The sequence below is a fragment of the Lagopus leucura genome, unplaced genomic scaffold (assembly GCF_019238085.1).
Source record: "Lagopus leucura isolate 7727_CA_CO unplaced genomic scaffold, USGS_WTPT01 Super-Scaffold_100004, whole genome shotgun sequence".
Taxonomy (NCBI): Eukaryota; Metazoa; Chordata; class Aves; order Galliformes; family Phasianidae; genus Lagopus; species Lagopus leucura.
This window is the reverse complement of record NW_024962264.1, coordinates 62,681,716-62,698,050: the sequence shown is the minus strand read 5'-3', so window position 1 is coordinate 62,698,050 and position 16,335 is coordinate 62,681,716. Positions and strand designations below refer to the sequence as shown.

General features: G+C 45.1%; 1 protein-coding gene across 6 annotated transcripts in view; it reads left to right on the top strand.

Moving 5' to 3' along the window:
- The window catches only part of FGFR3 (fibroblast growth factor receptor 3), a 51,039-nt gene that overhangs the window by 29,030 nt on the left and 5,674 nt on the right, over nt 1–16,335 (top strand). For 2 of the 6 annotated variants that reach the window (XM_042870969.1, XM_042870974.1), the window contains exons 5-14: nt 721–844; nt 1,330–1,520; nt 5,384–5,534; nt 9,361–9,554; nt 10,401–10,546; nt 10,638–10,759; nt 12,018–12,128; nt 12,558–12,748; nt 14,260–14,382; nt 15,926–15,996. In XM_042870969.1, coding sequence (XP_042726903.1) covers nt 721–844; nt 1,330–1,520; nt 5,384–5,534; nt 9,361–9,554; nt 10,401–10,546; nt 10,638–10,759; nt 12,018–12,128; nt 12,558–12,748; nt 14,260–14,382; nt 15,926–15,996 — 1,424 coding nt within the window. Of the gene's footprint in view, nt 1–720; nt 845–1,329; nt 1,521–5,383; nt 5,535–6,598; nt 6,744–9,360; nt 9,555–10,397; nt 10,547–10,637; nt 10,760–12,017; nt 12,129–12,557; nt 12,749–14,259; nt 14,383–15,925; nt 15,997–16,335 lie in introns of all 6 variants that reach the window. The other 4 variants (XM_042870973.1, XM_042870972.1, XM_042870971.1 and 1 more) reach the window with 4 other exon arrangements.

Sequence of the window (16,335 nt, the reverse complement as noted above, 5' to 3'; positions counted from 1 at the left end):
GCATAGTGCAGAATGAAAAGGACTGACCAGACATGAGGCTGAGCATATTTTCTACTCAGTTATTGATGGAAAATGTTGGGGGCTAACTCAGTTGTAGTCAACCATTTCTGTTCTGATGGCCATGCTGTCCCCATAGCATAGACATTCAAAATATGTTAGGGTGAGAATTATGAGCTTTGTTGTTCTTAGTTATCTTTATGGGTTATGTAGCAATTGGTAAGATTCTGCAGACAAGAATGCAGTGTTTTGAGCTGATGGAGTCTCTGGACCTGAGTGGTCTGGCACAAGAGACAAGCGCATCAAGTCTAGATGATCATTATGGTCCATTTCAACCCAGGCCATTCTATGATTCTGTAATTCTGTGATTCACATCAGAGCTGTCTCAACGGATGTCTTCTAAACTCGTTATTCTAATGGAGATGCCACCAGTGCAGCAGTGCAGCAGTCAGCAGTTTTCATTGCTGTTATTATTGTGAAAGCATCTACAGGCCCCCATTGTAATGTCAGTGTGTTACATTGCATGGGACTGTTTATGCACTGGTCTTAATTTCTTTTCAAAGTAAGCTTTCAGTGATCCTTGAAATTGCGCTGTACAGTCTGGCTCTGAGGTCCATTCATGCTGATCAAGAATGCAGGAGTTCACTGGTTGCTCACTGAGTTGTAGGGTCTGGTGATGGTAACACTTGACCATGGAATTGATGGTTTCATTTCTTCTTCCAGTTGCGACACCAGCAGTGGAGCTTGGTGATGGAGAGCGTTGTGCCATCAGATCGAGGAAACTACACCTGTGTTGTGGAGAACAAATATGGCAATATTAGGCACACGTACCAGCTTGATGTTTTAGGTGAGATTTCATTGTTTTCCCTCAGCAACTGCTTTGCGGTGATGGTGAACAGGCGTATGATAGGATGCAGGAAGCAGAAGCCTGGTTCCCTTCCCAAATAACTGGTGCCAAGAGGAAGCCTCCTTTTGACCAGCAATTCCATTCCAGATGCTGATGAATAAATTATGTAGCAGCCTCGAGAGAAGGAAAGGTGTGAGTGGGGCTGAGATTTCTGTTCTGTTCTTTGTGGTTTCTCTTTGTTTGGTTTGAGGAGCACTGGCTGGTAAGGTGGGCAGGATACCTGAGATGACACTCCCAGTCTTCACCCTTTCTGCTGAATAGCAAGGAATTCCTCATCTGGAACAACTCCTGCCATATCACTGTGAGCTGCTACCACTGAGCAAGCAGCGTTGTCTCTTTCCATCATGAGCACTGACGGATGCAGAGAGGAGTCCTTGCTGGAAGGAGAATGGATGAATTCACATATTCCTCTTGTAATTTTTCAGAACGGTCACCCCACCGACCAATCCTGCAAGCAGGACTCCCTGCCAATCAGACCGTGGTGGTTGGGAGCAATGTGGAATTTCACTGCAAGGTCTACAGTGATGCCCAGCCTCATATCCAGTGGCTGAAACACGTGGAAGTCAACGGCAGCAAGTATGGACCTGATGGGACACCCTATGTCACAGTGCTGAAGGTTGGTGCTCGCTCCTTCTGTTTACTCTCAGGGCATCCCTTCCTCTGCCTTGGTCTCAGTGTTAGAGAGACCAGCTACATTGTGGGGTTACTTCTCAGAGAAGCCCACTGTCTCGTGGCAAAAGACATTAGCACTGAGTAAAGGTTCTTGCCATCAATGGAAGCCATAAAATTTTATAGATATGTTCATAAACAAGGTGTAGACTAGCAGTGCAGCAAGAACCAGAAGCTCTCAACAGAATATGCTCAATACCACAGTTCCTAGAAGGGTGTTTATTATTTAAATCAGATTTTTGTGAGCTCCGGGTTTCATTTTATATGATTGTTTCATGTCTATGAGAAAAAATAATGAGAATAAGCCAAGGATCACGGTTGGGATTGTTCTTTTCTTTAAGCCTGTGCAGTGGAATACTCTGCTTTTGGAGGGGGAACAGCAAAAATGTCCTAATGTCAGTGTTCCAGACTCTTCTGTTTGCCAGAGATAACACAACTACTGTAGTGGCATAGATAAGCAAAGTAGTTGCAAGGGCTGAGGAAACTGTGAGAAATGCAGTATTATAAAAGGGAAGCTGTCAGATTGCATTTGACCTAAAATTGGAAAAATAACCCTTTTTACTGCTTCAATGGAGGTATTTTCAGGGCTTATTAAAATGAAAGGTTCCCAAGTAAAACACATTCTTTCCTTTTCCAAGTACACTGCAGCGCACATGTACTAAATAATGCTCAGCTCCCGGCACCTGAGAGCCAAGAGAGCCTTGTTCCAGCCATGAACATTTGTGAACCATGCTATTATCCATGCTCAGGAAAGCCTATATTTTATTGAGCAAAAACTCACTTAGTAAAACTCCACTTTGCAAATGCTTTCTAGAAAGGGAGTTTCCAGGTTGCAGGCAGAACAAAGCCAGAAAGTCTGGTTTCTCCTGAGCCAGTGCAGATATAAAAGTAGGCAAAAAAACTTTGGACTTCTTAAACCCCCCTCCCCCTCTTTTTGTTTCATAATTGAAGGCATCCTGTGCTTGTGTGTATTAGAATAGTGCCAAATCCAGTTTTTCTGCCTCTGGAAACAGATTCTGTCCTTTCAACTTAAAGCTGAGGCTGTCCTCATGGACATCCCCTGCGCATGGCCTGCTGCACACACCCTTCTTTCTCTTTGTATGAAGTTTTGTTGTTTTTTTATTTAAAACAAACTTATCAGACAGCATCTACAAAACTGTAACTCAGCCAGATGCATGATAATAAAAGCCAGAGACCCTGGAAATAATTACACAGATTGAAATAACAGATTGGTTGGAAGAAATGGCTGGAGACAGCTCTTCAGGATTGGCAGCAGGCGCTTCTCGCGAGTTGATAAAACTTTTTATTTTCTGTCTGTGTCTCCAAATGTGTTTGAATTATGCATATTTGAATTTCCCCCTGGTTTCACAGCCCAGCAGCACGCTCTGAATAGCTGCCTGTGTCACATGCCATCTTGCATAGTCTCCAAACTCCGTGTGTGGTCCCCATGGGATAAAGTGGTACCTTTTGGAAGTTCGCAGAGCCGCTGCGAACAGTGCCTTGTGTCACAAGCACAGGCTCCCATTTTGCTGTGGCAAAGAACATATAAATAGTCCATATAAATAGCATTTTAAAATTACGTTGGAGCGGCACCGGGGTGGCTAGGTAATTAGAATTGCCAAATACCTCCTCTTCTGTGGACGCATTCCTCGAAGGGGAGCACAGGCAGGAGTTTAAAAGCAGAAGTTTTGTTTGGTTTTATTTTTGCTGAATAGGACCAGCACACGTCTATTTACTACTTCTGGTTAATCAGGAATGCTTTGAATTGTGTTAATGCTGGCATCAGCACTGGGGCATGGAGCATTTCCATTTTGGGATGCATCTTTTGTGTACCAGTCCTGGGCCTCCACAGAGCTGTAGCAGGCCCAGCTTTGCAGGGATTCTTTTCTGGGTTTTTTGGGGTATATGTGCTTATTTTTTTCAAAACAAAAGATGATCTTGCTGTCATTTTCAGGCCTGTCCTTTGGCTGCATGGACTTGTTGACCTTATGTCATGCAATGCTTTTGCTTTCAGGCAGGATCCTCTTTAATGGCCTTAAACAAAAAGAGGGGAGATTTAGGTTAGATGTTAGGAAGAAATTCTTTACTCAGAGGGTGGTGAGGCCCTGGCACAGGCTGCCCAGAGAGCTGTGGGTGCCCCATCCCTGGAGGTGCTCAAGGACAAGTTGAATGGGCCCTGGGCAGCCTGATGCAGTGGGGGCAGCCAGCCCAGAGCAGGAGGTTGGAGCTGGATGATCTTTAAGGTCTCCTTCAGCCTTAGCCATTCTATGATTCTGTGATCCCGGCCTTGCTGCAGGATCCTGGTAGTGGTCCTTCTGACCACAGCTTCTTGAGAAAGGGCCTCCCACTCCCAGCAGTATGGTGCCTTCAGAGAGATAAGGCTTTTTTATCAGCCTGCCTTTCCCTCCTGCTTTTGGGAGATTTACAGGAGCTGCTAAGGAGCAGTTTGTATAGGAGGAATATCTCAGTCTCCATCAAAGCAAGGAGAGATGCCCAGCATGTGAAATTTCCCCATAAATCTAAATTGAGGACAAAACCCACCCCAGACCAGATGGATAAATTGAATGCTGTACTTTCAACCCATTTTTCAAACAGCTCAACAATACCAAGCCATCACCTGCGCCAGTTCCTGAAAGCTAGGGCTCATTTGTGATCAAAGGCAAGCCCTTGTTCTTTGCAAAACACTAAACGCATTCCAGTTTCAGAGGGAGGCTGGCAGCACAGTGCCCAGGCTTTGTCAAAGGCTAAATTGCACATTCTGCACTGAAACATGCCTGGTTTAATTATAAACAAGGCAGCAACAGCAGGGAGGCACATTTCCCCACTGGTCAGGACAGACAGACCTTGCAGCATGTGAGCCTCAGTGATGAGATCAGGTCAAAACCAGTGGTGTTTGTCATCAGGCATGGGCACAATGGCTCCATATTGATGCCACCTCTGGGTTTGGCTTCCAGTAACCTATGAGATCCGTCAGCCCCATTGATTTTAATGGGCTGAGAGCTGCACTGGCAGGATCAGGCCCTGAAAATGGAAATCACTGAGGTGAGGCTGGAGAGCATAAGAACAAAACTGAGAAATGCAATTGGTGTATTTTCATTTCCAGGGCTGAAGCTGATACTTTCCTAGAGTTTCCCCAAGCTACTACTGAGGCCACCCAAAGTAGTTGCTTATTTTCAAGCAAAATACAAACAACTGTTTAGGAACAAACTGATGTGCAGTTGTGAAAGCTTGGAAGAAGAGAAGTAAAACTCTGCTTAACAGTCCGAAGCTTGTTTGATTTATGTGCGCCACTTTATTTAGTAAAGAAGAGGCTCCTATAAGCAGTGGAAAAAATTACAGCTAATTTCTGAAAGGCAAAGTCAGCAGCGAGTTTCAGACCGCCACTGCTTATATTTTGTTTCCAAATTCTATTTTGGAATCTGATAATTGAAACAGTATTTGCCGAGCCGAGTTGCAAACACAAATCTCTGCTTAAACCCTTTCTCTGGTGCTCCTGTCTGCGGAGTTATTAAGGAACTGCTGTAGGGTCTTTACTATCAGATGGAGAGGTGGGAAACTGTTCTGTTTTGGGAAGAAATGACATGTTCCAGCAGCAGGAACACCAGCGAAGGGCAGAAGGGTGACCTGTGTGTGATTTGGGGACTTCTCTTCTTTGCCCAGGTCCTGGGTAGGTTGTTCATCACAGGGTGATGTTGGGATATTGCTACAACCAGGAGGAAAATAGGCTTGAACAGTCAATCCTAGCTAATGTAGGTTCAATTGAGGTATTGTTTGGTTTACTGAAGTTCAGGTTTCTGTCTATTCCTGCAGTCTTGGATCAGTAAAAACGCTGAAGCCGATGCTAACCTAAATCTGTTCAATGTGACAGAACAAGATGAAGGAGAATATCTGTGTAGAGCCAACAATTTCGTAGGCATAGCCGAAAAGCCATTTTGGCTCCACATTCGCAAACCAAAACCAGGTAAACCACAGACTCTGTCCCAAGGCCCTGGCAACTGCAAGAATGAGCTGTAACATTTTAAGAAGCTAGTGATTAAAATTACTATTCATTTTGTATTACACCCTGTCAACTGACGATGAATGGCTTTATCTTATTTTCTTGCTATTTTTTTTTACAAGAATGTAACGCCTATACAGCAATTGCCATGGAAAAATTCCCACAATAAAATGACTGTCAAATTTTGCTATCAATCCTTCATGCTTTTATTCCTTTCCCTTCCTTTCAATTGAGTGCTGATAACAGAACTGCATGCTAATTACCTGTGACGTTCAGCACTCTGGAAAACCAAGCTGTTGCAAGGTTTTTGCATCCAAAACTGATACAGTCACTGTGGACTGTCTTCTGTCCTTTGGAGAAGTAATTGGGAAATAAGTCATATATTGGCTTGTACAAGCAAACACATTAAACGGAGAGCAGCACAGCATGCTGAGCTCTCTGGTGTGACTCCAGCTGTTCCGGGGGTGTTTGACACCTTCTTGTGATCTGTGATACCACGGTATCAGAAGCTGGATAATGGGTTTGAAATGCTCATCCCAAAAATCATTCTTTAAAAAAAAAAAAAAAAAAAAAAAAAAAAAGGACGATGCAGTATTCTTCAATGAACTCAGTGTTTGTGTGTTCATCTGATCAGCACTTGAGTCTTTCCCCACTATCTCCCCCTTCCTGTCTCGTTTCCTTCCATCTTTCCCTGTTACTTTCCCTCTCTCCTACCTTGGATTAACCCTACTAACCAAAGCCAGTCATATTGTGGGGGCAATTTTTCATTTGGATGCTTTTGCTTGCATGCTTCTTTAGTGGGACAGAGTAAGAACCTGGTGAAGGGAACTTTTTTGCTTTTGACTGCAGGTTGCAAAGGGGAATGAATGAGTATATGTGGAAGATGGCCAATAGAAAAACAAAAACAACAAAAAAACACTTTAATCTGCTTTTGAAATTTGCCTGTGGTGTCCTCACACTTGCTGGGAATGTGGCTTATTCTCTTTGTTTTCCTTCTTTCTATATGTGTGTGTTTTTTTTCCCCTTAGACAGCAGGTGTTAACACAACGGATAAGGAGCTAGAGATTCTGTACTTGCGAAATGTTACTTTTGAGGATGCTGGGGAATATACTTGTCTCGCAGGGAATTCTATTGGGTTCTCACATCACTCTGCTTGGCTGACGGTGCTACCAGGTATTTCCTTCTGTGCTGGCCTCTCCTTCCCTCTCCAGGGTGCTCTGACATTTGCTTTAGAGATGCCAGGTTCCTGCAAACATGTTACCCAAGGAGGACCCCGTCTGTGATTTGTTGTGCCAGTGGCAAATTGGCACAGCAGAAGACCCCTGTTGCATACTCACAGCTGACAGATTTTGCGTTTCATAGAATTATAGAGTCATTATGGTTGGAAAAGAACACTAAAATCACCTAGTCCAACCATAAGATCATCTAGTCCAGTCATTTCATCCCCGGGTTTAAATTCTTACTGGAATAATGATACAGAATAGTGTATATCTTCTTAGATAGTGATAACCCAGAGGTGCTCACAGCCTCTGCATTAGGAGGCTGTCATTAGATACCAGAATAGACACTTTGGCTTCATATGCTGCCAGTGTACTCAGTGGGAGAAGAAAACTCCTCATCAGATGGTCCAGGGCATCTAAACCCTGCACATACAGTGGATCATTTTATGGAGAAACCTTCCTGTTCAACTCATATCTCAACCTAAAATCAGATGCACAGATGGTTGGTATGAGTATACCTATCCCCTCTTTTAGCATTATTTCTGCTTCATGGATGAGCAGGCCCAGACATTGATCTTAAACAGGAGGTCCATCAAAGTTATCCATGATCAGAGCCCAGGAGCTGTAGCTCCCAGTGCACAAAAGGCCATAGCTGAAAAAGATGAAAGCTGTTGTAGACTTGAAATCTGAGGCCCGAGTGACCTCAATTTTGTGATCCTTTCATATGCAAAGCTCTCACTGATAATGAAGTCAGCACAGAATATGCAACAGGAGTGGTCTGCCTTCAAAAGGGGTTCAGGGCTGTGCCTTCACCTGCAGGATCTACCTCCAGCTATGGGGGCAGCCCAAGAAAGTATGAGCAGTGTTAATGTGGAAGCTAAGTGGGTGCTGTGCCTTGCAAAGGCTGTAGCAGCAGCCCTGAAGTGTGTTCTTTACTGAAAAGGCACCCAGATTGGCTTGCCCAGTTGTAAACCACACCTGTGTCTAGCTCACAAACACATCTGTCTTGAGGTGTGTTTAACAACAAGGAACTTTGGCATCTCTAGTCTTCACTTTGTCTGTGTGGGTGATTTGGTCTTAAATACTTCTCCTGGGTTCCATGCCTGACCCTCTGCAGGTAGGATCTGCTGGTCTTTTCTCTGTTCATTTGCCAGCTTTAAAATAGCTAATCTGATCCTGGTTCTGCTTCTGCCATCCACTGGATGAGAAATCACTTAATTTGGTTAGAGCACTAATATCTCTGTTATTTAAGAATCTCCTCAACCTGTCTCATTCAACCATTAGATTACTTTTAAAATGTATGAACCCATTACTCCTATTTAGACAAATTAAAATGGGAAGGAAGAAAATCAGCTGAACTTTATAATGAAGTCAGCCATGGAGAAGGACAGCCATCTGTGCAGCAGCAGGCTCCAAAGCACTGCCTTCCACAGTAAAGAAGGAGCAGCATCCAGCCCTGCTGGGGAACCTCTGCTTGTGCACCCCTGCCCTCTCTAAGGAAGGAAATGGAGCAGAGATGCTGTGATCCCAAGAAATCTGGAAACCCTTCCCCATCATAAGAGATTGCTGTCTGGCACATGGGCGCACCTGAGCAGGTGAAGCCTCCATGGTCACCCATGGCTGTTTCTCCATGTGCATCTTGAACATCAAAGACCTGATTTGGAGCCTGCTGCTGCAGGTGGAAAAGCTCCCACTGATTGCAAAGCATAGATTTAAATTGAATTAGCAAGCTAATCATGCTGGCATGACTTCATTGTAAAGTTTTCCGTTGCTGACTGTTCCTCTGATGCTGATTCACCCTTAGGGGACAGAAATCTGGTTTCATCATGGCCCTTCCTCTGTCCTGAAGTGAGCAAAGTGCCTGTCCTGAAGGGAGCAGTTGGGAATTGCAGCTGAGCTTTGCTGGTCCCAAAAGTACATTGATGGAAGGTGACCAGCCACTGCTGATGGGCTCATGCCATCACCCTGCTGGCTCAGCCACCTCTCCAAGCCATACCCTCCAACAGAACTGAATTTTCACAAAATAATTATGTAGATATCTTCCGTGAGGCTTTTTCCTTTCATGGTGCATTACTCCTGGGTGCCCTTTGAGCCCTTTGGTCCTTCAGAGCAGGCACTGATCTGATGCAGATCATCATGGGAGGTCCAGATGTGCTCACTGGAGGGGCCAGATCAGCAAAAGGCAGCGAACCCCCATCCTGCAATCCTTGCACATCCAAGGCAGCCCACAACATGGTTTGGATGTGTGGAGAAAGCAAGATGTGGTTCAGAGGGACAGACACATGAAGGTGCCTTAAGTCTAGAGCAGTGGTTTTCAACCTGTGGGCTGAAGGCTGTACAGCATTATGTCAAAAGACAGTAAAAGTGTCCCAGGGAAAGGCAAATCAAAATAATACTTTAGCTGCAGCTGCATGTGGAAAACCACTGGCCTAGGAGGGTCACCTCATTGGAGTTAGTCAGAACGTTTGCATGGATAAGCAGGTCCTCCCCACATTCTTTGTGCTGTGTGTGTGTGGTTATGGACAGGCAGTGCTGGCCCCACCTGACCGCCGTCTCTTGTCGCCCTGCAGCAGAGGAGCTGATGGAAATGGATGATTCAGGCTCAGTGTATGCTGGCATTCTCAGCTATGGCACTGGCTTAGTCCTCTTCATCCTGGTACTGGTCATTGTGATTATCTGCAGGATGAAAATGCCAAACAAAAAAGCCATGAACACCACCACTGTACAGAAAGTCTCCAAATTTCCACTCAAGAGACAGGTAACAGAAAGTAGATACAAGATTCCCATTCCCCCCTATGTTCATTCCTTTTTTTTTTTTCCCTTGCCATTTTCTTTATAGGTGAGAAACTCTACCAGAAGGGCATTGTCCAAGAGCAACATAAGTTGGCTGCAGTGTAGGAGTTTATTGCCCTTTTATTCGTTTATTTCCATTTCAGTGGAGCAGTACCTGGTGGCAGCTGCTTCAGGTCCATGAGCAGCTCCTAATGCTCCCAGTACACTTGTGGATGTCACAGAAAGCTGATCTTGCTGGGGAACGGTTTGATGCTGATAGAGGGGTAATTTGGGGAGCAAGAGGCTGTTTTCATTGAGGTCATTAGCAAACTGGAAACCATTTCTCATAGAGAAATCTATCCTCCGTGTAGCTAGAGATCATCTTCCTCCATGTAGCTAGAAATGCTCTGCCACATGCAATTGCAAAGGGGCTAGAGCAAAAGGCACTGTGTAAAATTACACAGGGAAGTATACAGATGTCCCAGCTTTGACTTCAGGCATGTGGTGGCCATTTACCATGCCAGAAGAGAAGTCACCCCATAGCCAGTCATACATGTGTTTGGAAGCAGGCAGAGCAAATTAATTCATTATTATGCAGCTGCCAAGACTTCCTTGCAGGAGAGCCCTGGCTGACCTGTCTCTGCTTTCCACCAGTGAAGAACCTGACCGTGTTTGCCTAGATCAGCAAAATTTTGCAAGGGTGGGGGGCAGTGCCCGTGTAGAAATTACCAGAAAGGCGTCAGTATACAGAGCTACTTCAAAACCCCCCATCTTGAGCACATTCTCACCTGCTTGGGATACAGTTGGCAATAACACTTAATTTGCTCTACCCAAGCAGGTGTCGTTGGAGTCCAACTCTTCCATGAATTCCAACACACCCCTGGTTCGGATCACTCGTCTCTCCTCCAGCGATGGGCCGATGCTGGCCAACGTCTCTGAGCTGGAACTTCCTCCAGATCCCAAGTGGGAATTGGCACGCACTCGGTCAGTCAAACCCACCAGCAGGGTCCCCATGCTTCCTGGGAGCGTCACCTCCCCAGCACCTGCTAACACACCTGCTTGTTCTTCCCTCCAGCCTGACCCTGGGGAAGCCGCTTGGTGAGGGCTGTTTTGGCCAAGTGGTGATGGCAGAAGCAATTGGGATTGATAAAGACAAGCCAAACAAGGCCATCACGGTGGCTGTCAAGATGCTAAAAGGTATGGGGAATCTGTGGAGGGTGGAGCATCATATTGTGCTGGGGTTTCCTCTCTTCCCCTGTCTTTTAAGTCCTTTGTACAAACAGATCCATAGAAGAAAGCAAGAAGAACCACTCTTCCACTTCACTCATGTAGCCTCGGGGTGTGGGCTGTCTCCTTGGAGAGGATGTAAAGGTGTAAATCCCATCAGGAGAAGGGAATGGGAATTAACTCAGTTCTTTGCCAAGGGGTAATATGATCACAGAGAAGGAGGGAAAGCACTCTCACTTCTAGCCATTTCCAGGAACTGGTCTGCTCTTTACTCCCCCCATAACCAAAACTGGCTATTGTAACAGCAGCTTGTGCAATACACTCAGCTGGAGTTTACAGAAATTCAGCTGCCAAACTCCTTCTGCCCCTGTCATTGAATAGCCTCAGTCCAAAAGTGATGAGAGCTGGAAGGGAGCCTAAAATGGGGAATGTGCAGGACACCTCCATAGGAGTCCTTGTTCCTCATGTGTAGACAAAATGACCAGAAGTTCCAGGAGTTCAGCAGGAACGGGCAGGGCAGACACTCTGGCAGTGTGCAGCCCAGGTCTGAGGTTACACAGGGTGACATTTTTTACATGAAAACATTTCTTATCAGGAAAAGATTCTTTAGATTTCTTTCGGTCCATTCTAAAGTTGTTTTTGGAGGCAGGAACATTTCTATCTCTTCACATCAAAGCATTCATTTGAGGAGATTTTCCCCATTTTTCTTCTTCTGTAGAAAATGTACAGTTTTCCATGCAGAAAAATACATTCTTTACACTGTCCCCCATCCCAGCTCTGACCTCCCTGCAACCTTAACTCTAAGCCCCTGGACATAAGGGAGGAAAACAGTCATAGAATCATGGAATGGCTTAGGACCTTTAAAGATCTTCTCATTCCAACCCCTTACTATACAGGGGATACAATGCAAGAAAATGATGCAAAATACCCGAACTGGCTTTTTTTCTTCAATATTCGTCAGGATGAAACAGAAGATGAACAGTATTATTGATGTACATATGAGCGTTTTTCTCATATCTCATTTCTCTTTATTCCTTTTTTCTTTTTGAACTTTTTTTTTTTTTTTTTTGTGATAGTAGTTTTTGTTCTTAATTTGAGACTTCTTCCCAAAAAACAAAGAGTAAGATGTTTTGCATATTTGTTCCCCATCAGTCTCTGCATGGCTATGCCACAATTGTATTAAATGCTTAACAAAACATTCATTTTGTTCCTCTCTTGCTTTCTGCAGATGATGCCACAGACAAGGATCTTTCAGACCTGGTCTCTGAGATGGAAATGATGAAAATGATTGGGAAGCACAAAAACATCATTAACCTCCTCGGTGCCTGTACACAGGACGGTATGTGCTGGCAGGGCTCAGGGAGCTGTTTCACATTCCTGCATCCACAGCATTGGTCTTAGTCTCCTGCATGGCTTTCTGGAGCTATTCTTGCCCTGGATAGGAGCAAACCACTGTATTTGATCAGTGCTGAGAAACTTTTCCTTCTTCCTCTGGCTTGCTCACAAATCAACTGTGTGAAACTTGTCTGGGCGCTGCTGATGGCCAAATAGCTCCTGCCTGTTTCTGATGTGGTTTGGCTTGAGTTGCACCTTTCCCCGATGTCCACCTTTGTGTCTTTCTCCTTTTCTCATAAGTTTACGGTTAGGTCCTGGAGTTTTGTGATTGTTTAATTGCTGACTGACTGTCTAAATTTACCCAAAAGATGAGATTTAGGGTTCAGCCTAGCCCTATGTCTCTTCCAGCTGCTGATGGTGCTCTTGCTTGCAGGACCACTCTACGTGTTGGTTGAATACGCATCGAAGGGGAACTTGCGGGAATACCTCAGGGCACGTCGCCCACCTGGCATGGACTATTCCTTCGACACCTGCAAGCTGCCCGAGGAACAGTTGACATTTAAAGACCTGGTTTCCTGTGCCTACCAGGTGGCCCGGGGCATGGAGTACTTGGCATCACAGAAAGTGAGTTGAGAAACCTCAGCTGATAAAAACATTGGTCATAGAATCACAGAATGGTTTGGGTTGGAAGGGACCTGAAAGCCCACCCAGTTCCAACTTCCTGCTGTGGGCTGATTGCCCCCCACTAGATCAGGCTGCCCAGGGCCCATCTAACCTGACCTTGAGCACTGTAGGAATGGGGCACCCATAAATCTCTGGGCAGCCTGTGCCAGGGCCTCACTGCTCTCTGAGTAAAGAATTTCTTGCTAACATCTAACCTCAGTCTCCCTTCTTTTAGTTTGAATTAATTTCCCCTTACCCTATCATTATCTACCCATGTAAAAAGTCAATCCTGCTTGCAAGTTCCCTTTAAATACTGAAAGATTGCAGTTGAAATCTCCTCAGAGCCTTTTCCAGGCTCAAAAACCCTTGAGAGGAGACCCATGTATTCAAAGACAAGTAGTGCTGTGTGTGTGTGCAGGACAACCTCAGGCTTCTCCCTTTGGAGGCCAGATTTTTCATTACAAAGGATCTTAATGTTTTTGCGAAAGGCTTAAGCTGTAGCAATCTGTTCCTATGTGCAGGCTACATCCATGAGACACGCGGCTGAACCAGTCTTGCTGCCACCTGCAGACCCTTCAGCATCTCCAGAATGCTAACAAAAAACACAAACGGCCCAGACCTTGGTGCCTGCCCCCAGCATTTCAGCATCTGCCACTTGTAGAATTAATTTATTTTCAGATCAGGGCTCAGTCAGCAGTGGTTAGGGTGAACATCATGCAGAGTTGTGAGATCTCACCTTGGAAAGCACTAACATGACTTTAGTGTCAGGAGTTCCGTGTGCCCCTGACTTCCCCCCCCAACTCCCTGGTGAGATTGCTAAAGATAAGGACACCTGAGAGTAAGCCAACATGCCTCTTGCTGCATACGTGTTTGTGGTTGCAGCCAGCATGTGTAGGCTCATTGCAAGCAGAGATGGCAGTGGATTTGGCACATCCGTGCCCACGATGCTTCCTGGGGAGTGCTTTGTTGGCATATGACTGCAGTTCATAGTGGTGGTTCACAGTGGCTTAAAGCCCTTTCTGCACAATGCTGGCTACTTTAACTTCTTTCTCAGATAATGACTATGATGTATTTTGGGTAAATTGGGAATATTTTAATTAATTTGAGGATTTTTACTCCAAATATCAACCAGCACTCCTCTTTGTGGAGCAAATGCATTAGAGACAAATTAGTATACCAGTAGGTGCCTACAGAAGAGGAAGGTTTGATTTCTTACCCATGCATCCCTTTTGGAGAGAAACGCTGCATGGCTGTGTCAGTGCTGAGGCTTCTGATGAGGTGTTGCTAAGAGGTGGCTCCCACTGAGCATGCATGATGAGGCGGTGACACAGAGAGCCAGGAATTAAGCAGTACTCACAGCTTTATGAGCTTGAGAGTCAATGAAACGGCAGCTCATAAACCACACATTGCTGTTAGATCCAGGCTCAGGCAGCTAACAAGCCCTTATTTATTGACTTGCTCACCTTTCACAGTGCATTCATCGTGACTTGGCAGCCAGGAATGTGTTAGTCACTGAGGACAATGTGATGAAAATAGCTGATTTTGGCCTTGCTAGAGACGTTCACAACATCGACTATTACAAGAAAACCACCAATGTAAGTACTGAACTGCCATGCACATGCAGCTTTCTTTCTCTCAAGGAACTGCTATCCCTGCAGGAAGTGGCCCCCACTCCACATCTCCCTTTACAGGGAGGCAAAAGAGGCTTATGGGAAAGAAATCTGCTGTAGCCCACCTGGTGAAGAGCCATAGGCAGGCTGGTCCCAGTCATTCTCCCACCATTCATTTTCTTCCTGACAGATGTTGCAGGTGCTAGCAGCTGGTTGAGAGATTGATACCTCTGTCAGATAGACTCTAGGTTAAGGAAGCTGAGATTTTACCAAAGAGAGCCTTTTCTAGCCTACTGCTCAGCTGTTCATAAAGGTCCCAAGGAGCCAACCTTTGGCTCCGCCAGAACCCTTTTGAGACGAGTATCCCTTTTTTGTGTGTTTCTGGAGCTGCATGGCTTCCATGTATTTCTGCTTTTTATAGCAGCTCTATGGCTCCACTACCAAGGGTGAGGATTCCCAAAGCAGTTTAGATTTTCTGTAGAGTTTAAGATCGAAGAGCAGGAGAGAAGACCAGTGTCATGGTTCACAGCCCTACAGCAACTGCTGAGTTCAGAGCAGCCCATGATACATCCCTCCCCATCACTGCCACAGTGCAGAGCATGAAGTATGTCCCAGCATTCCACAGCCTTATAGCTGCAAGGAGTCTAAACGCTCCGCAGGATAAATGTTCTGCAAAGCTCACTAGCCCATACTGATCCCTTGCAATATCATAACATGATTTTTAGAAAATATTGGGAATTTTTATTCCAGCTAAGGTGGATTTCCCCTGTTTGAACTGCAGTGTGTAGCTGAAAGTGTAATCCCATTTGTGTTTGTGCACTCTGCTTATGTCCCATCTCTAGATGCTTATCCTAATGAAATGAAGGGTAAGAAAGAACAAATTTGGCTACTCTCCTGTAGCCAAATTACACCTCAGTCTAGCAGCAGTCCTTTCTTGGACTTCAGGGGCTGGTAAAACTACTTTTTGTTGTCTCTTTTGTCGAATGGGATAGGCATATTTATAACCCTGATGCGGAATGGTCCCCTGGAAACCTGGGATCAGGGCTCTTTTTCACTCCAGTGGGATCAAGATTTGATTCTTGGAGGATCTGGCCCTGGTGAATACTTTCAGAAATTCCCCTGTAGTTCAGCCTAAGCAGGATTTGGGCTGTGCATCACGTTGTTTCTTCCAATCAAAGACATGAAAAGTGTTGTGCCATGCTCTGCTTCACTGTTAGGTGCATATGAGAGCAATTGGTGCAGTTCCCATGCTAAGATTTAGATGCTCTGATATGTTAAACCTGCTTTGGCAGGGAAGTACAGTTCTCTGCAGAGAGCATTTACCACAAAGATTGTCAGCAAAGATCCAGGGATCAAATGCTGTAATCTGTTTACATGTGGCCACTACTGCTTTGCGCAGTGACCGGGAAGACAGATGTGATTGTTAATGAAAATGTTTCAAACTGGATTAGAAAAGAAGATTCAAATGGTGCCGTTGTGGCTGGGGGAATATGCTGATGGGATGTTCCCATTGTCTTCCTAATCACAGGGTCGGCTGCCTGTGAAATGGATGGCTCCAGAAGCATTGTTTGACCGGGTCTATACTCACCAGAGCGATGTGTAAGCATTATCCACATTTGAAAATAATAATAAAATGACAGCAAAATAAGCACTATCCCAAAGACAAACGTACTGCTAAACTCAAGCTCTGTCCAGGACACCGGGGGATGAAAATGCAAATGAATCAATTCCAGGCTGCAGCTTTGCACACGTGGTTCTGTTTTACTGTTATCGGTTGCTTTTAACTAGGGATCTCTAGTAAGCTGTTGAAAAATTACTGGAAGGCAGGCAGGTATTTCTTGTGTGGTTTATAGATGAGGAGATTCATTCTGCAGGCTGCTGTCTTAAAGACTGCTCTTTCATTTTCCTGACTCAAAGGGAAAGCAGAACAGTCTGGGA